Consider the following 22030-nt stretch of genomic DNA (forward strand, 5'->3'; position numbering starts at 1 on the left):
ATATACTCAATTAAATGTATTTTGTCAAACCATGTAAATCTAAGCAAACTCTAATTAGGAAAAATAATCAGTCTAGCAGACTTTTTTAATGAAACAAGGGGCTCTGATTAAAAAAGGCTGAGTTCATCCATTTTTTTCCTCTGAAAGACCTGAAAGGCCTACACATTGTTACACGAGATATGCTCACAGTTGCTCCGTCATTAGGTTTCATGATATGTGGATTACGTTCCAGTGTTTTTCCCCCTACCATTCTATCACCCCCCGCCCCCCTTTAACGTCAAGTGGATTTTATTTAATTGTATTTTATATAGCACCAGATCACAACAGAAGTCATTTAAGGAAAACTTTCCTATAGAGCAGATCTATACCTAGTCCCTTGTAATACAGGAAAGTCCTGCAATCCCACGTATATCAAGCTGCAACCAGGACGGTTGGGCTCATGTCCACACCAACTCTCTCTTGATCTTCACGCCACAGCAGGCAGAAATACACACAGACCCTCACAGGTGAGCCGTGAATATCGGAGGGGATCAGTTCCTGTACAGACAATGACTGAGCAGCCTATCTGCGGTTCATTTGACGGTCATTTTATCATTTTAAAATTCATTCATCTGGAATCATTAAACTGGTGAACGACCCCTTTTGTCTTTTCACTCCTCGCGTGCATGTTTCTCATGGTGCCTGATGCTGTTGGCTATATTTATGATCGTTATTTACGCTCGTAAATAAACCTCGTCCACATGCAGATTATGACAGAAACTCTTTAACCTAAATAAAGGCAGGGATATTGACAAAAGATCACAGAGGCATAGAGACAACAGGAGGAGACAGAGGCATGCAATGTGTGGATAATAATAGTGAAGAGGGTGAAAATGAGTAGATAAAGTCAGTGGAGGACAATCAATCATAAAGAGCATTCACTAAGATACATGATATTACCTATTATAAATATGTTATATGTTAGGGAGGAAGGCAAAAAAGTTCATTTCCAACCCTGTCATTCATACATGTATAAATACTGACAGATAGAAAGATAGACAGACAGACAGACAGGTAGTCTCAGATAGATAGATGGATAGATAGAATGTTATATTGACAGCTGGTATTTAAAGAATCACATGAACACCATGATTCCTTTAAGTGTTTGTCTCGGTGTCCCGAAAGCATTGGTAATCAGAAAAGAGTGGAGAATGACATGCAGGAGAGGAGCTGCAGATCTGATACAATATGGCCACTGGGCCATCAGCACTCTTAAGGAATCAAATGTTATCATGTTATACATTTCCTACCTAATTATTTGTAGTTTCTGTTCCATTTTTTAATGATATGCATTAGTACCAGCAGATGCTTTCCATCAGCATGCATTTAAACCTGACACATGAAAAACTCTGCATCATCTTCTACTCCATTTATCAAATCCACTCTGTAACCATGACAGCCTCAGTCCGAATTCTAATAAACAAGCCACCTTTTTACTCTAAATGATGAACCCATCCTCTCTCATCACTGCTCTAAACCTCCATCATCCTCACACTGAATCTCATTTGAATTCTGAATCTCTTAAGGGCAGATGGAGCTGCGAGAGTCTCATGTGAATCAGCCTTAGGGAAACTTTCCTGGATGTAACTCTAGGCGGAGACCTAATGGTCTCCCACACCCTGGGACTTTGGCAGAGACGGTTACTGCGGAGCAGCATATTATACGGAAGAGAACAGAATGTATTTTCAAGTTTGGTACCCAATTAAAGTAAGGCTCCCACTGCTGAACTTCAGCTATTTGTGTCCATTAAGTATCAGTAAATAAACAGCAAACATGCTGCCACACATAGAAAACATCACAAACTGAGATGACAGATGTCAGAAAGCATAAGAGGATAACTTTGACATATAGCCTCGCAAAACACCACTAAATCAGTTGTATGAGGTAATAAGGATGCAGAGCTGTCTCAGAGAAGGGCAGCAGAGGGAAACAAAGTCCAAGATTAACACCCATATGTAACAGCTGGCGTAATCCTAATAGATTTATGCCTTATCCTCCTGTCACTCAATGCTAATCATTTCAAAGCATTTACTTGTGGTAACAGTCAACTACAAAATCTTTCTCCCCTGAGAAGTGGACATAAAGAGAGTGACATGAATCATCACTGAAGAATAATACGGGTTGTTCGACTCATCTGTGCTTTATTAAAATAATTTTGTGTTCACACTGCAGCTACTGAGAGAGCAGCTACTCTCCGGTGTATCTCTACTGCGGCACTCAGTGAACATGCAAACATGCACACTGGAGCGGTTGATGTTAAGCTTTTCTCTGGTGGGAGTTTCTCTCTAATGAGTGTGACAGCATCCACTTAGGGGAGTGTTAGGACTGCAGGGCTTTACAGCATAACTCCTCTGCTGCACCAGTTTCTGGTCTGAGCCCAAATCCCTTCGCCACGCTCATTACAACACACCGCTGACTGCACAGTGATAGCTCCACAAATAACCCTGTTTGTTTATACAAATAAAAAGGTGGAAATATTTGTCCAGGACAAACAACACAGCAAACATGTAAAGGATCAATCCATAGAGTTATACACAGCTAAATCAGGCACTGTAATGTCATTAGAATTAAGACAAAGGACAAATGTTGATCACTGTATGTCACTAAAAATGTTAAATGGAAATCTCATCTTTTAAATGATAAAATAAAGATAAGTTTGCACATAACCAGCCAATCAAAGCCCGCAGCTTTTACTCTTTCTCACCTTCTGTGAAAGCTAAAAAAAGTATCCATCCCCTTGGATGTTTTTAACCTTTTATTGGTTTTATAAATCAGTCAATGTCAAAGTGAAAACAAATTTCTACAAAGCAATGTCAGTTAAATAAAACTATTTAAGTAACTGCATAAATATTCACCCCTTTAAGTCAGTATTTAGTAGAAGCACCTTTGGCTTGCAATCACAGCACTGAGTCTGTGTGCATAGATTTCAATCAGGCTTGCACATCTGGACACTGCAATTTTACCCTATTCTTCTTTGCAAAACTGCTCAAGCTCTGTCAGGTTGCACAGGGAATGGACATAAACAGCCCTTTACAAGGCCAGCCACAAGTTCTCTATTGGACTCAGGTCTGGACTTTGACTCAGCCACTCCAGAACATTCACCTTGCTGTCTTTAAACCATTTCTGTGTAGCTTTCACTGTATGCTTTAGGTTATTGTCTTGTTGGAAAATTAATCTTCTCCCAGGATTTTCCAGTGTTTTGCCAAATTTATTTTACCCCCTACCTTTACAAGCCTTCCAGGGCCAAGAAGCATCCCCACAGCATGATGCTGCCACCACAGTGCCTCTCAGTGTGGATGGTGTGTTTGTCCTAAAAGACCAAAGAAATTTATTCCATTTGACCATGAAGTCTCCCACATGCCCTCTGGAGAACTCCAGCAGAGATTTAATATGATTTATATGTAAAGAACCCGGCCAACAGTTGTTGTATGCAGAGTTTCTCCCATCTCAGCTGCTGAAGCTTGGAACTCCTTCGGAGTAGTCATAGGTGTCTTGGTGGTCTCTCTCACTAGCCTCCATCTTGCATGGTTGCTCAGTCTGTGAGGACGGCCTGAGTCACACATGTGCCAGCTTGCTTCCATTTCTTGATGATGGGTTTAACTGGACTCCAAGGGGTGTTCAGTGCCTTGGAAATGTTTGCATCTATCCCCTGACTTAGAATTTCAATAACCTTTTCTCTGAGTTGCTTTGTGTGTTTTTTTAATCTTTATGGTGAAATGGTAGCCAGGAATACTGATTAACCAGTGACTAGACCCTCCAGACACAGGTGTCGATACTACAATTTCTAGCCACATCCTCATTTCACTTACTGTGAAACTACTAGCCCCAGTTAGCTGGACCTCTGCTGTATTAAATCAGTCAATTTAAAGGGGTGAATATTTATGCAATCACTTACTTTACATTTCATATTTTTTCAACTGACATTATTTTGTAGAAAGCTGTTTTCATTCTGACATTACAGATGTGTTTTTAGAAACTTCTTTTGTCAAAAAGCCAAATCATATTGACCATGATTGATTTATAAAATCGATAAAAAGGTCAAACATTCAAGGGGGTGAATACCTTTTATGGCACTCTATCTGTATTTATGATTTTATTTTCACAGCGACTCAGGTACAGTAGATTTTGATCGGTTTTGGAGACTTGCACATAATCCAATTCAACTCCTGAAAACCTCCAGAATTTACTGGGTGAGCTGCATGTGTAAATAGATTAATACTATCTTTGTCCAGCATGTGTAATATTTGATAAACATGAACTAAATCCTATACATTTTGGAAAAAAACAAACAGCAGCATTAAACGGCCATCTTATGCTCTCTGATTTTCTATCAAATTTTTTTTCTTGTGAGTTAGATACAGTTTATTATAAAATAGAAATACACAGCATAAAAATATCCCCTCATTTCTTCTCTTTTACAGTGAAAGGTCAAATATATTCCTGAGTTTATCAGGTCGACACAGCTGCAGCAGGCTGCCTGAATTGTAAACACAGGAAACTGCAGGAGAGGAGAATTTGGAGTTTATCTTATCCTCTCTTCATTTTCTGCTCCGACTCTTCCAAAAACGTCACATTTGAAGTTTCACTGGATTTTTTAGCAATGGATATTTAGTGTATATCCCCCTATAATAGACTGATAAGTTCATTCCTTTGCTTCCTGCCTCCCACTCTTTTTTCTCCTGGCTTTCTCACGACTCTCCGTTCCCCAGAGCCTACACACAAACCTCAGACATGCACACGCCTGGGGAATGAACATTAAGTCCAGTATGTTTATTCAGCAGAGATAGACTGCGTGACTTCTGTCTCTTCTACGCAAGCTTTGTTTGACATCTCTTAAAGCATGTATGGAAAGTTTGCACACAAAAACAGGATCTACAGTTAGCCACAAAAACCCTCAGAACACATTTACTTAAATCATCTGAATCATGGAGTGTAATACTGAGTTAAAGACGGCGTCATGAATTGTCGGGGAAGCCATCGATCTCAGAGCATGGACAGACTTAACCATGACGGAAATGCTAATTCATCAACTTCACTTTAAATTAAGGAGTTTGTTGTTGCCGTTATTATTTCAAAGGCTAATGAATATGTCAAAGTTGCTGAATAGTCCAATTTATCAGCTCTTAATGAGGCTACATGAGCTTTTTGGCTGTAATTGATGAGGTGAACACGAGGCCCCGCTCCGACTAATCAGGAATGATAGAGCGGAGAAAGAAATGAGCACTCTGTAAGCACAGCAATCAAGTTAACCTGTCAAACTCACATTGTAAACATCTAATGTGTTTGTGGATCGCTAACACACAGAAGAATCAGAGCCTGACTGTAGACTCACAAATTACAACAGTGTAGTTTACTCAGAACAACATAGGAAAGAGTTATGATCATCACAATGCAGCAGCTTGTAAGGTTCAACCAGCAACTGAAATTTTCAAGGTTTAGTTTAGAGTTTATTCTACTTTCGTTTAACCACCAATAAGATACCTTTACATTTTATAATCAAAACCAAAAGAATATTATCGTTGCAGCATCAAATCAACAACAACACAGACAGAAGCTCTGCAACTTTGATTAAAGACAATGCAAATGAAGATGGACAAAGTAAGAGTCAGTCAAACTCAGTGTCATTATTACAGATTAAATTAACCATCAAATCAAATACCTCTTTGTTCAGTTTATTTAAAAAATCAGGTCAACCAACACAACTGAGTTGAACATACAAAAATAACAAAGTAAGCACTTATGTCTGCGTAAAATTCTTGCAACGGTTGTCACCGAGTGAGCTCTCACACCACACCAACAATCTCTGGTCACACACATGACACATTACATCCCTTACCAGCAGCGGCAGCTCTTCCCAATGGATGTTGGGATATTAGCTCCAAGTGATGAAACAACATCGATTTTTTTTTTATAATTCTGGGGCAGCCAAAGATGCTTATCCATGACTTGCTTGATGTGCCTGTTGCCATCTTGAGCAGTGGCACCACTTTTGTGTGGACCAGCTTCATCCTGTGGAGCTGATTGGCCAGGTTGCCACGGTGTGATACAGCAACAGGGGGGGCCCAGCTATCATTGGGCCAGAGGCGGAGAACACCTTGGTCTGGTTGGCAGTCAATCACAGGGCTGACACAGAGAGACAAACAACTCACACCTACGGACAATTTAGAGTCACCAATTAACCCAACGAGGGAAGCTGGAGTACCAAGAGAGAACCCCCTGATGCATGGGGAGAACATGCAAACTCAACACAGGAAGACCCTGACCAGTGTGGGAACCAAGACCCTTCTTTCTGTGAGGCAACAGCACTAACCCCTGTGCAGCCATGCAGCCCATACCAGGTAAATAAAAATTAACTTAAAAATTATGCAGGTCACCAGAACAGATGACTAAACAGCTGGGTTGTCAAAGTCATCAAGAGGATAACTTCCATTAAATCCATAAGGTACACATTCTAACTGAAAATACAAAGGCGGTAACAGGACTCCCATTCTGTACTGAAGTACAAAAACGCATGTGAGAAAATATTCTGGTAAAAGTAGAAGTACTGATTCAACTCCTTTACTGAAGTGAAAGTTAAAAAGTAAAGGCTCTGAAATGAACTTAAGTAGAAAAGTAAAAATGAATTTGTATCATCAATGATACAAATTCATTTTTATGATATTACGATATTTCTGAAAATTATAAACAAAATATTTTCAATAGCTTGTGTGGTCTTCATACAAAAAAATCTTTGAATTTAAATTTGCAGGTTTTCTGTCTTACCTGTATAGGTGGTTTCAGTTAGATGGGTTTTAGGCATTCAGTTTTTATATAAAGATTTCCATAAAGATCTATTTTACTCTAAAACTGGCATGTACTTGAGGAGAAGGACAGAGATGGAGGAAGAGGAGATCACATATGAGTTAATATCTCTCATCATCTGATTTTTATAAATCATTTACATTGAGTCAAAACAAACATTGAGTCTTGATGCAGAGAAAAACTGAAGCAACTTTGCAAGGCACTACAACGACCACAAAACTATCTCAGAAACAATTCAGAATAAAAGCATCATGTAAAAACAGGCATAGTCTCACCATAGAAACAAATTGATTGGGCTTTTACTTTGAAAAAGAATCAGATGAGTACTGTAGCTGTCATGTCAGCCTGGAATCAGCTGACAGACAGGATAAACAACTGTGCAGAGAGACCCAGCTGCAATGCAGATAACCTTAATGCATCATTTTAGGTGTTCATTGAGAGTGTTGTGTGAAGCAGTAGTGACCTCTGTAGTTCATGTAAGCATCTCTGTTCATCAAAAAGTGAGAAAGCAACTCTGTGTATGTGTAAGCATGTCAAAAGTCCAGTAAGCAAACTTACCATCAGCACAAGTTTAGCTTCCATCATTGCCATGTAAACAAAGGTAATAACCTGGCACTCCATCAACAAGGAGAAGCCAGCACAGAGTGTGACTTAACTGGCCCAAAACTCTGTTTCTCTAGTCTGCACATAAACACTGTTGAGAGAGCTTCAAAAAATCTACCTAGAAGGAATTTTACAAAAAGTATGAATCCCATTCCTACCACTTAAAAAAGAAAAATGTGAAAGTAAGGCAATTCCAAAACAAACACACAAAAAATCCTATCTAGTAATTATGAGATAAAAAGTCATAATAATAAGATAAAAAGTCAAAATTATGAAAAAAGTCATAATTATTAGACAAAAAAATGAAATTGTGAGATAAAATACCAAAATTATAAAACAAAGTCATAATTATGAAATCAAGAGTTACAATTATAAGAAAAAAAAGTCCTAATTTTGAGATAAAAATGTGAAACTATGAGAAAAAAAGTTAAAATTATGAGATCAAAAAATTATCTCATAATTTCTACTTTTTATTTCATAATTTTGAGTTTCTATCTCATAATTATGATTTAGGATTGTTTTTATTCTTTAGAATTGCCTAACTGTCTGATTTTCTTGTTTTAGCAGACTTGGGCCTCCATCATAAAAACAGTGTTTTCAACCTTTAAAAAAAGTCCATACCTCATATGGAAACAATTCTCCACAACAGCAGATATAAAAGCAAGCAGACATCACCAAAGAAAAGTTTTGGCTTGGACTCTTGTGATTCTGGTGACTGAAAAAGTGTCCTGGTTGTTGTATCAGCATCCTACATGACTTACAGTTTAAATCAAATCCTGTTTTTCTGTGGATTTCAAGTAAAGTAGAAAATCACAGAGATGTCTTCACCCAAATAAACCGGACCAAGAGCCTGCAAAATTGAAAGATGGGTGCTCACAGGTGCAAAAAGGAGAATCGAACAGCTGTTTTATTCGTTCACACCTGTGAGCACCCATTTGGCCAGTATGGGAGATATTTTTCAAATAATCTCTGCTTGTGAACTTTATTTTATTTAATTTCCCTTCTTAACGGCTTTTCGGCCCAGTTGAGTTGGTGCATAGGTTTCTCCTGAGCTGTTTTTTTCAGAATTCCCTCAGTAAAGACACACCCAGGGGAATGATTTTTGATGCCCCAGTACTCAAAGTTTCACAGCACCTTGAAATACCTGTCAGATGATTTATACATGCATCTTTTTAAGGAGATGGAGAATTAAACTGCCAAGTGTGGCAGCTCCATGCAGCAGTCAAACATAGTTGCTACTGTCCTAAGCTCTTTTTGCCCTCCAGGCCTCTGCACCAGTCACTGAAAGCTATGAATATATTAGGCAGAAATCTAAAGTCAGATTCCTCAAAGTCATTTCAAAGCACTTTTAAAGCATCCTATGAAAGCAGCTCTTCAGTTTAAGGTCTTTTTGGAATTCATCCTCAGAGAGAGAAGGCAACTTAAACAATTTTTTACCCCAAGTTTATTTCTGACCTTCCAAACAGACAGTAAGGAGACAAATTCTCACCAGTCTGACAGTTTGGCTGAACCAGCTGCTCCTGCTGTAAATTGAGTAACTCATCCTGTATCAACAGACCGACAGTAAACAGCAACAGGTCCAAAGTGGAACCGGCATGGTCCAACCTGGCTCAACAGCAGCATTCCAATGAAGATAACACTTTAATTACACATGAAAGCAGAAACCTCTCCTACCTTTCTCCACAGCTGTGACTCCCATGCATGGCTGACCCAGGCTGGCCTTTGCCTCCCATTTGCCCTCATCAGGATGGTAAATTTCCACAGAAGCCAGCGGAGTCTGCTGCTGATTCATACCCCCGAGCACCATCACCTGGCCCCCGAGAGCCACAGCTGAGGTTCCTGCCCTCGCAGTAGGCAGCGGCGGCAGCTGGCTCCACGTCTGACTCTCTACATCCAGAACCTCCACGCTGTCCAGAGGCATGCCGGTTTCGCTGCAGCCCCCCATCACGTAAAGCAGGCCTTCGTGGTAGACTGGAGTGCAGTAGACACGGCGCTGCGACATGGGGGGGAACCGCTCCCAGTATAGGGACTTTACAGGACTCACCGCCATCTCCTGTACAGGCATGTCTCCAATACCAAGAGGAGGGGACGCACCATCACACACGGCACCCGTGGAGGAGGAAGGGCAGGTGCAGGTGGGTGTAAGGTGGAACAGTACTGAGCCGGAGCAGGAGAAACAAGCAGAGGCACAAGCTTGTTTCAGTCCGTGTGAGTGACCACCTAAACCCCGGAGTCCTCAGGGGGAAAGAAAAAATGTAAAATTTCTAGAAAGAAGGAAATGGAGGGAACAGGGAGGCTAGGGATTGATAGAATTGACAGAAAAGGTAAAAATAAATGGAGAGAGAATGAGAATATCCAGCTCACTCTTCAGCCAGATGTCACGACTGCCTCTCTATCCAAATGTTTTATTCATCTAGCTGTTGGTGTTGGTGCAGCAAAGCCATCTGCTTTTCATCCTCCTCTATCCCGCTCTCTCTTGCCCTCTCCTCTCGTTCACTGCATCCTCCTGGGACACTTTTTTTTTAGTTAAAGTTTTGGCTTGTCTATGTTCCTGGAGAAAAATAATGCTGATGCTTGAAGACGATGTCCCAGGGCTTAAAACTTAATCCAGCAAAAACTCCAACCAAGTCCAATTGAGAAGAAGAAAAAGATGAGTGGAGGGATGGCACTGGATCAAAGACCAGAAAAGAGAGAGTTAAGAAACACAAGCCTTCAGTAGTGCCCTGATAATCCAAGAGAAAGCCTTTGCGGCGAAGAATTTTATATCTTTTAAACAAAAGGCAATTATCCAAGGCTACCAGTCGCCGACAGTCGCAGCTCTGCGGTTCTATTTGAACTCTTGATATAGAGCCTACAGGGGGAAAAAAATCCTTTAATAAATGAAGTAAAGTCTTGAAATTAAACTCTATGGGAGCAAAAGGACTGCAAGGCTTCCCTGCATTTCAAGAAAGGTTTTGTTCCCTCGGTTTAACTAGAACTCCAACAGCGGCTCCTTCCATGACTCGCTGTCAGGCTTGGGGCCTTCTGAAGGACGCTCTGCTGCTTCAAGTGGCTCTGTAGAGGGTGAACGTCATCCTACAAGTCCTTACCTGGAAGAAAACACAAGACAGGAAGAATAAATTAGCTACAATGAAGTAAAACATCCCCATCTGCTTAGAAACATTACATACTTGCTCCTAGCAGTAGTGACTGGTTCATCAGTTAGCATGAGTTCAAAACAAAATAAAGGCCCTTTGTTTGAACATGAGAGGCCACATGAGCATTTAACTATTTCTTAAGGCGGTGTTAAATCAATAAAAAACAATCCAGGAGGTCTATTTTAGTCACAGCCCACTCACCACACTCTCTGATTGGTGTGACGTTGATAGACAAAGAGCCTAACTTCCTGTTTTCCTTCTACTTCACTGTGCTGTTTCTTGCTAAATCGTCCTTTCTTGCTTTACCTTGTGACCAGTTTTCAATCATTGATGTTATTCGATTCCTGTGCGGCTACATTTATGTGTTACCATAAAGCAGTCTTTGGCAGCTGATGATAAAGGTCAGTCAGAAGTATAAAATCTATCTAAATCTATCTTTGCTGTCTGCAACAGGTAAGTGATAAACTCAAGAATGCAGAGTTTTAGTTAGCCAGTATTTACCTTTGCATACCTGCCAACATGCCTGTTTATCTTGAGTTTCTCCCTTATTTTTGGCCACCTATCTGCTATTTTGTCACTTCTCCCTGGGAAACTCAGGTAATTTTCACAGCTCAACTAGAAATACGCTAATTCACAGAATCATACATTTTTCAGTGTTTTCCGAGCACACCACCAGGATTCATGTATGAATCCTGCAACATGCACACAATCAATAAAATAAAAGTTCAACCCCTCTGTCCCAGTGACCTGGCAACCCAAAACCTGATTAGAGGCTGAACTCTGCATGAGCATACAGACGAGAAGAGAGCTGCATGAAGTAGCCAAAAGCAACAGGACAGGACAGTGCTGCCATCATCCGCCCTTTTGTCTTTATCCCTTCTCTGCATTAACATTGGCCCGCAGCAAATTCTAGAACTAAAATGAAACATGGCCCACATGAGATAATGAAGCTTGAACTGTACTGTACTTTTTAGTTTCAGCACCAGGCAGTGATTCCACTTTGATTCTGTAAACAAACATTTTGACAAGAAGAGGTCTTGATTAACAATGTTCTGATGGATTATTGCAGCAAATAGCAGCACCAATAGCACTTCAGGGGCAGAGCCAGTGGTAGCCAAGGTCTAACAGGACCCCCTGAATCTGATTGGTTCTCCCAAATCCTGAAAGTGACTCTATTTGCCTTGTCACCCATTATCAAGCCATTCAGGTGTATACAATCGCCACGCATGTTTTAACTTACACTGGATTAGTCTTACTCAAATATCCTGAAGGTGAGGAATATAAAAGTAGCCCCACTATTCGTATATATTTCTGTATGTGGCCCTCAGTGGAAAAAGCTTGGACACCGCTGTTCTATTGTCGATCTAATGTTCAGTGCTGCCTTGGCATGTTAGCGTGTGATTAAATAAAACAATATAAGAAAGTGACAATGAGACACATCACACTGAGTTATTTTCTGCTCATAGGAACGGTTTAACAAAAAAAGAGAGTAAGAGAGTGAATAAAAGAAACATATCTCTTTAAAGCTAATCCCCTTATGATGTTAAAATCTGGATGATCAAGAGTGCAATGAAATTGACCCAGATGGTTAATTCTTTTCCTTCACATATAGAAACCATATCTTAACAAGTAAGTGTATAAAATACACCTGAACACAGGAAATCAAGTGTTTAACCTCTGATTTTCTGGGGGAGTACGCCAAGACCCCCCTGTCTGCTCCTGCTGTCTCTCTAGTTTTAGCAAAAAGACACAGGGCTCTTCTTTTACACTCTTATTTCAACTGAGGATATAAAACAGGTAGTAAGTCATGGCTTTTTAAATAATTTGATTCAAAAAATGCAGCACAAAAGACGGGGGCGTAGTCACTTGAGAGAGCTGGAAGTGGCGTCACATTGATTTTATCAATTGTGGCTGGCCAACTGATGCTGACTGTGATACAACGCATCAAATGTCAACTTTTATGTGAAATATAGCATATGGTCCCTTTACTTTGTTACTGACTTACTAAATAGATAAATATTGATTAGCTCATTGTTGACTGGCCACAGCATTTCCTCATCAGATGATGCTACAACACCTTAAAAGGTTAAAATACTTCAGTGCAAGAACTTAGCATTTATCTTTGGCTGGACCATCAGTCGGTGTAATTTTCATGCAATAGCTGGTATCATTCTGCCACAGCTGGCTCTGCTACTCCCCATAACTGAATAATACTGAGAGGCACTCATCATTCCATGACAATGTGTGGACGTCAAACATTGTGGCAGCTTTTAATTGGGGCGACTGCATGATTCATCTGGTTCATGCTGAAGCCTGTTTGGCTCTGACAGAGTGGCATCTCAATGCCACTACTGATGCACTTCTTGAAGAGAGAGTTGTAAATTGAAAACAAGTGCCAGTATGTACAGAGAATCGACCGACTCAAACAAGCTTCGCATAAAAATACAGACAGACAGGGGCAGCTAAAATTGTGTGGAATTTCCTTAACATTTCTAAGCTGCATGCAACCTACAACCAAGCAATGAGCCTGAGCAGCTGGAGTTAACCACACAATGTGAGAGTACCAAACAGCAGCAGCCAGGTGGTTTACTGTCGCTGAGTAATTTAAAGGAATGAGTTCTCTGACTGTAATTGGGTATTAGTGCTAAAGAGTATCAAAATGAGATCTACATTTATGCAGTACAGTTGTGAAATTGCAAACATAATCTCTCCTGATCTCCTAATGCAGATTGATTCTGCAATTTCCCTCCATGGATGAATCAAGGTTCAGTTAGTAGGTAATCCTGTCGGATTTCAACATAATAGCATGACACTAACATTACAATGCACGTAATAATCAGAATCACATTCATACTGCTGGCAATTAGATGCCTTGCTGTGTGTCAGTGCATGTGTGTGTGTGTGTGGTTGTGTGTGGTGAAGACTCAGCAGGAGGTAAGCACACCATGGCCTGTTGACTGACGGGGAAACCAATGACATTTAGCAGGTGTGAGGAGAGAAAGAAAGTGACACAATACCTATCTCTGTTCCTCAGATTCTCCCTCCTGCCCACATGCTATAGAAACACATTACAGACACAAATTGATATTAAGTCTACTTCCTGGACTTGCTCACTGGCCAGAGTCCTCCAGATTCACTGACCTTTATCCAGACAGAAAAATGAGGACAGAAGCATATGAGAGGTGCATTATAACCTGCAAATACATGTGTGGATGTATTTTCTCTTTATGAGACTGTCTCTGCAGGACAGACAGGAAGAACAAAAACAGAAATTTTTGCCAGTTTAACTGTTACTCAGATGGATGTTAAATATATACCATGCACTGGACATAAGAAACAGTCTATCTGGCCTGTCAGGTCTATAAGACCAGCATGTTTTACTGACGTGTTTGTTGGAATATTAAAAGTCAGAGGGGGGAAATAGAAGATGTTTTGTAATGTTTCAGAGAAATGCCTTTAAAAGAAGCTAATATATAAATAAAGAAAAACTTCCTTACATATAAGGCGTTCAGACAAAATCTATCCTCATCATCCTTGCCCTGCTTTAAAGATTACCTGATTCACCAGACGCTGTCGTACATATCTCCAGGGCAGGACTTTTCAAAGAGAATTCTCAAAAGGTGATTGGACGAATGTTCGGTTTGTCACACTCAAGCTAACTGCTACACCTGTGGCAGCCATTGCATATACCAGTTTATAGCCTGTAACTATTACAAACTCATGCCAGCTAAGGTCAGCAGTAGAGCAAAAAATCTTTTCCATCATGAAGAGCTTCCAGGGCTATTCTTTGTTCTTAATTTGATAAATAAGCATAGTCCATTTCTGATATTAGTATTAGTATTATAGCTACATCCAAGCTTGACGCTACATTGGTGCCAACCATTGCTTTTGGCTTCTAGTGCAACCGCCTCATTCCTCTTAGTGATGGGAAGTTCAGCTCTTTCCAGAGAGCTGGCTCTTTTGGCTCGGCTCCCAAACAAGAGCTGGCTCTTTTGAATGGCTCTTTATTCAGGATCTTTTGAAGCCCTATATTTTACCTTAACTTCGCAAAAATTAATGGTTAGTGAGTTGAAAACCCTTTTGCATTCAGTGTTTTTATGAGAAGCCTTATAATTGCCTAATTTTGTGCATTTATTCTGTTACAAAACCATTCCTACTTTTGATTTGTTTTCCACTGGTCAGGGTTAGAATTAATGCAGAGCGGATGTAGACGCGGGATTGCACATGCGTAGTACAAATCGGGTTTCCGGGAGGGATCGGGTAGTGAGACCCCCCCCTCTCTGTTTTTACATAATGGTATAATCCTTTATCCTCACATGTGATTGGCCGCATGGCTGCCATGCTAGCCAATCAAAACAAAGTTCTGACCAGAGCTGGGACTGAGCACTATGAGAGCTAAGCAGCGAAAGGAAAAAAAAAACTGGGCTCTTTTTAAGTGATCCAGATCACTCGGCTCAGTATACCAAGAAGACCAGACCCTTTTAGCCCTAAAACGGCTCTTTGTTTGGTTGCCAGTTTGGCTTCATTTGACTTGCTTAAATTTAGTGAAGTCACGACATATGATTGATATTTGTGCAGGTATTTCTCTTCAGTAACGTTTAATTTTTCAATAACTGAAAATATCATGTGATTCATTTTCAAAATTCTCTTGAAAACACACCGGTCAGATGAAATCTGCTCATTTTATATTATAGTGTTAGAGGGGCAGGGTCATATTTCGCCCCACCCAAATTAAACCCAGCCAGGAAAGAGATGAAAAACTTTCTAATGTTCTATATCCAAAATTTAGTCACATGTAGATCTCTGTGTTTTTACATGTTTACAGCAACTATTCCAACATATCCAGAGTGTTAAGACACAAGTTCTGGATTTCACTTAACAGGGTCTTTAAGAGTTAAAGCTATAGCATCATGCCAAAATAGCACCATAAGTCACAATGCCTTCCATTTTGACTTTTGCAATGCATATGAGTGTGAAGTCAACTGGATGAACAATAATGCAAATACACACATAAACCTTCATGCATACATTCATTTCTTTATGTATAATGTTGACAGCATTTCTATTTGAATGCGTGATGATGTGTGTGCCATCGTCTGTTGTGCCTGCAGCACCCCAATATCTATGAAGGCAGCAACATAAAAAAATATCTGACTGTGTTTCGAGTTCCTCGTCTATTATTCATCAAAGTTCTATGATTCTGGGAGGCAAAGCCGAGCCTGCGGTTTCCTAACAATATGAAAATTTAGTCACAAATGTGTTGCTATAAAATAAGCAAGAACTACATGGCTGTGTGGTAACATGAAATATAAAACACTCAAGGCTGAATTTACATCTGAAGCTTGTGCAGTGTGCTCATCCTCAAACCTCCTGGTATCACTGCTTTTTGAGTCTCTTTAACTGAGCGAATCTCCCACAGATAAAAGCAGACATAAAAACACAAAATTATGTAAATGTGTCTTTTTAAGTTCACTCCTTAAAAACACCATGTCCCTCCTGCAGCACACAGCCTTTTTAGTCCTTCCAATAAATGAAATACTTGATGAAACTTAAAGTTGGTGTCCTAAAGAATGAGCTATTTATGGAATTGTTTCCTGTGTTGAAATTACTGTGTGTACTGTGTTTAAGAATCTAAATGAGCTGTTTTATCTCATATAACCAGCAGGCTAACAAGTACACAGTTCCCACAATGCTCAGCTGTAAGGGGTTATTATACTCTGTGGTTATAAGCTGTGAATGGTTTCATGTTAGAGCGTGTATGGCAGATGTGACTATGGCCAAGAATCCCTAGAGAGCTCTGTTCCTGTTAGCAGCATATGCTGACAGGCTTAATACAAACAGAGCAAACAACACAATCACAGCTTAATACAGAGTTACACCCATAATGCAGGGGATGGGGGGGTGACTGCATTTATCTCAGTGTGAGTCCTTGATTTTTTTTACTGGAGAAAAGTGTAAATATCCAGCAAATCAAAGTCAGTTTACTGAAAAGTCCTTTGGTTAAATTATACAGCACATATACTCCCCACTAGCTCATTGGCCCGCATTTATCAGACTGGCGTACGACAGAAATTTGGGTTCTGTCATTTTCACTCACAGATCCGCATTTATCAATCTGGATGTGAGTGGCGGATTTACTCAAACACAAAGCCAGGTCACAGCTCACATAGGTGCATTTTCAAGTCAGTGTTGACAAGCTGGCAGTGTTGGAGTATTAATGGCTTTAAAAATGTATCTGACATCACAACAAACCTCTGACAATGTGAGCAATTAATCTTTTTAGATGAAGTTGAGCAGTGCACATTCTCAGCTGATTTTATTTATCTTTGATGAGCAAGTTTTTCTTTATCAGTTTACTTTTAAAAAATAAAAAAGCCAGTCTGCTTTCAGTGATTACAAAAGTTCCATTGCACACTGTAATATCACTTGTTTAATATTGTGGGGGATGTATGCAGAAAAAAATAATCATTCCCAGAAAAAGGATGAAACCCAAGAGGGAACAATTTAACATTTAGCTTCTTAAATAGAAATAATTTAGACCACTGTGCCTGATTTGAGGAGTTATTAGGAAGTGAGGGTTTTACTCTTAATTATTTTTAACTCTTTAAACCTGGAGTGTTCATTTAAGAGCTGACCATCTGCGCAGAGTTTGCATGTTCTTCCTGTAAAAGCATGGGTTTCTCCAGGTACTCCAGCTTCCTCCCACCACCAAAGACATGCTTGTTAGGCCAGTGGTTCTCAAACTGGGATCCAGGGACCCCTGGGGGTCAAAGAGCCACAGCTTGGGGTTCTGTGAAACAATTTAAAATAAATTATGAAAGTAATGCCATGTCATTAAAAAAGCAAATAAAAACACATAGGGACCACAGCGCCATAACACAACCATACTAAACCAATGAGTCCCACATAAGTCAGCTTTGGGCCAGTAAAAACTCAGATATGATAGTGACATAAAGCGTAAATCTATCACTCATCACGCATCAGTCACTTTGCTCAGGTGGTGTTGGGTGTGCAGGTCCAGCTAGCAACAATGGATAAATATTTGAGCGTGCCCACTTCATCAAGTGATGCTAGGCCCAAACCAGCAAAACCTGAGCAATCATGACGACAGCTATCTGGAGTTTGATTTTATTGCAATTTCAGCCCTGTAAGGGGTCCCTAGCCTCGAAATGTTTGAGAACCCCTGTGAGAGGCTAATTGGTGACTCTAAATCGGCCGTAAGTGTGAACGTGCCTGGTTGTCTGTCCCTATATGTCAGCCTGGCGACCAGTCCATATTTTCAATAGGGATGGGTGATACCAATTTTTTTAAATTCAATATTGGACGAGCAACCTTTTCTTGAAATAAACATTTCAGGAAAATAAAAAGATGTGTCCAAGTCATTCAGAAATGTATTTAGAGAAACTTAAATCCAAATAAAATGTTTGTGCAAGCAGGTAAAAACACAAAAAATGAAAATTATTATAGGACAAACCTATAGATAAAATGTACATTCTACAGTGTAAGAATGCCCCATTTATATTCTATTTTTGAAATATATATAGTAGAGATGGATCAGCCAACTAAAGCCACTAGTTTCATGCAAGAATTTTCAAATAAATGTTCATCTATCTATGATTTGGTTATAGTACCTTCAGCAGTATTGAAATATGGCCTCAGAGAACTTTTTGTTTTGTTTTGTAACATTTTAAAATTGATTTTAGGGCCACAATGAGTGATAAGGATGGCTGGGATCATGTGTGCACAAGTGGAGCTGCTGAGGACTGTTACTGGTGCATGATTGGTCCCCATAGTCACATGGTAACATGCCCAATTGGTCTCCAAAGTCACACTACAAGTTTGTTACCACTGACACAGGGAGAGTGTGGCATCACTTCCTGTTTTCCTGTTGCTCTTGTATTGCTTTGAGCCATTTCTCGTGTTTACAGAGCTACTGCTAAATCATTCAGTTTGCTCTATTTTTAGTGTCATGCTATTTCATTTTTTGTCATATTAAGTGCATTTTGTCTGTCATGAGACTCTCATGAACTACTATTGATTGGTATCAGTATCAGCCCTAAAAATCCAATCGACCCCTAATTCTGACATAAGGTATCTAAGACATCCTTCCATCCACCGGTCTGTCTGTTTGAAGCTTCTCTGGACCCAAAATAACACTTTAACTGGTCTCCTGTGATTTGTTGACAAATATAGAGCAGAACAGCCATGAGGAGAATTTGCAGATGTTTCTCCCTAAGGGCCCATTACTTAGATGGGAAATTTAATCATCAGCTGGGAATCCTCTCATGAGGCGACAGAAACATTAGTCACAAAACCCTCTTGAGGATTCTGTTATAAGCCTAAAATAACACCAAGCTTGATGATGCTGCTGCTGCTGCTGATGATGATGATGAAATATCCGGGAACTGCTAATACCTTTTATAGCCATAAGTCCAGCATAAAACAGGTGGAGGTAATTGGTAAATGGACTAAATTTTGTTTTTTTAGCACCACAGGTCACACTTGCTCATTTATACCCATTTACAAGTAAATGTTCACACCAATGGTGAAAGCAGCTAAGTAAAGTGGGCATCAGTATTAACTACCCAGTCCTTCTACATCTGCTAATGTTCACACACCGCTGACACAGCAGTGGGAGCAATTTGGGCTCAAGCGTCATGTCCAAGGTCACATGGACATGTGACTGCAGGTGCTGGGGATCAAGTTCCTATTGCTGACCAAGACAACTGACTCAGGTATAAAGAGCCGTGTATAATCTTTCACTACAGTTAGTGCTTTATTCAACCTTTGTCCTTGGTTTAAAATTCAGTAATCTGAAAGAAATCTGCACTATGGCCAGACCAAAACCAGCAAAGACCCATGTGTCCACACTAAGTTCTAAGTCAGTACAAGCCTTTAAGCTCTTGTAATGTGACAGGATTTTGTTATCACTCACTTGTGAATCAGTACCTGTGTTTAAACTGAATATTCCACCACAAAGACAAGTGTCCTCTGGCTTATTAAACACCTCTTTAATTAGTATTATCTGGCACTGAAAAGTGCTTTAAATAAATCCTTTGGCTTCTTTTGAAATGAAACTTGGCAAGAAAAGCACCTAAATGTTCACTGGTGTCCATGGCTGCATTAAAAGTCAGCTGTAAATTGCACTCCTGGCTATAGTTCAGCAGAGCTGTAAACACTTAATCATAAATAAATCACATCTGATTGCAGCTCTGCCTAGAGGCAGCAAGGATGAGTTAATTACAGCAAAGATGTTTGTGCTTTGAGAAGTTCTGGATCTAGTTTGTGTGGACTGTTTCTCTGCTGTGCCACAGCAAGACTGCTATCTGTTCATGCTCCAGAGGCTTGCAGAAAAACAAGTAAGTGCTAAAACATTTCCCACATCTAAATATCTAGACATTACTAAAAGTCAGACATATTTTGGAGTACATTTTAACTTCGGCTAATACTATTTTTTTTAGTTTTATTGTAACATGCATTCAGGTGAGAAATATTAAGGCTATACCCTGGACAAAAATATATTTTTGAGGGTTTAAATTAAAGCTTTATTGACTTCCATGTTATGTGCAAATAGATAACCAAAATTTGTTGTTCCCCCAGGTTCTTTTCTTAGCTGAGTGCCTCCTGAAACTAGGGCCTGTGGCCCCAAGTATGGACTGCAAAGTTTAGGGTAGAATTACTGCCAGAGTCCTGCACGGGTCCTGCTTTTCCAAACCTGCATCCACCTGTACCTGTAGAACTAAGAATCAAGACCCGACCCATTACCCATGATTATCTGCATTTTTTAATGAATGACAGAGCCCAACCCATGAGTAAACACATAGACAACACAACCATTCCCTGTTTTTTAAGCTGCTGTGCAATCAGTGTCTTAATAATAAGGACGGTGTTGCACATCTCCTGATATTAACAGCCTTGACCACACTGTGCACACAGATGCAGCTGTAAATAAGCCTATACAGCACCTTTTCTTTCTCTCACACACGTAAACATACACTCACAAATACATGCATAAATCACTGAACAGCCACAGCAAAGACTGTTAAAGAACCAAAATTAAAACAGAACACGACATAGGTGCTCTGATGACAATTCCCTTGGACCGCTGCAACATATTTGCTTGAGAACAAGTCCATATATGAGCAAATAAAGAGGTAACACAGAGGGAAAAAGTGCTACAAATGACCTCAAATCTTTAAGGAACTAACTCAGATCATATTTGACAATATTAACTAACAGCAGCCTCTATTTTGCTCTGTATTAAATATATATGATACACAGTATATAGGATGTATATAAATAATTGATGAGTTGTGTGCTCGAATAAAATCTAATTAATACACATCAGTGATACTCATTTTTAACTTTAAAGACTGTCTCATCTGTGCAGAGGTGGTTTTGGTTATCAGAGTTTTTGGAAAACAGCTCTTTTAAAAATGTATTTTACATTAAACCTGGTGCTTCACTGACATACTGGGGCAAAGCTCACGCTGCATGAAAAGAAATGACAGATTAGGAAGCAAAGTACGAGATGGAGATTGAATTATGGGTTAATATTTATCATTATCTGATGTTTCTAAATCACACAGAGAAGAAACAAAATAAAGTTCAGCAATGATGCTGAAAAAAAAAAAAAAAACATCATTGCAAGTTAATGCAACAACCGATATATCCTGGAAACATTTCAGAATAAAAGCATGGTGTGAAAAGGCACTTAGTGTTTCAACAGAAACAAAGTGATCAGCCTTATGCTTTGAAAAACACACCAGAAGAGTACGGTACCTGTCATGCCAGCCAGATATGTACTGATGGCAGTATACATACAGCAGTGCAGAGATCTGATGCTTTTAGGGCAGACTTTCCACATCTTTTGAGTTAAGAACGGATTCTCAGTGGCAACAACACTGCTACCGACCCTCATCGTGTTTATTTACACGTAAAATTATGTAGTTATATTTTCTACCCGTTGCTGAACATTTATGTGAAGGATTCTACCTTAAACACTGAAGGGAAGGCTCAGTTAGACTAAATTAAAAAATAATGTGCGCTTTTTTGCACTTCCAACAAAGCATGGTAAATTCTGTGAGGCAGTAATTCTAAGGCTAACAATGAATCCACACCAGACGTTAGGGATGCACAGATCAAGAAAATTTGGACCAATGTCAATACAAATGTTGAACATAAAATTTAGCCGATGCTGATGTTTTTCATTACTTCTTTTGGTGCAAAACTCTAAGTATTACAACATATTCTCTCAAATTTGACAACTGATCAGAGTTTGTCAAAGTGGTCCCTTCTTGGAAAACATCAATTAATTGATATCTGTTTGTGGCACATTATTTAGCAGATGGGCATTGTTTGTAAAGAAGGCAGATGTATGCTGATATTGATAAACTCCGACAACACTGTTAACCCCAGCAGTGATGTCATTCCACATGCAGTTTTTTGAT

The 22030-nt window shown here is 39.6% G+C and overlaps 1 protein-coding gene across 1 annotated transcript in view; it reads right to left on the bottom strand.

Annotated features, from left to right (window-relative positions):
- The window catches only part of LOC121517114 (kelch domain-containing protein 8B-like), a 287996-nt gene extending 276895 nt beyond the window's left edge, over nucleotides 1–11101 (bottom strand). Inside the window, 4 exon segments of the mRNA XM_041798645.1 lie at nucleotides 9118–9578; nucleotides 9580–9672; nucleotides 10155–10209; nucleotides 11092–11101. Coding sequence (XP_041654579.1) covers nucleotides 9118–9578; nucleotides 9580–9672; nucleotides 10155–10209; nucleotides 11092–11101 — 619 coding nt within the window.
- Nucleotides 11102–22030: the final 10929 nt, after the last annotated feature.

Source organism: Cheilinus undulatus, linkage group 11, assembly GCF_018320785.1.
Source record: "Cheilinus undulatus linkage group 11, ASM1832078v1, whole genome shotgun sequence".
Taxonomy (NCBI): domain Eukaryota; kingdom Metazoa; phylum Chordata; class Actinopteri; order Labriformes; family Labridae; genus Cheilinus; species Cheilinus undulatus.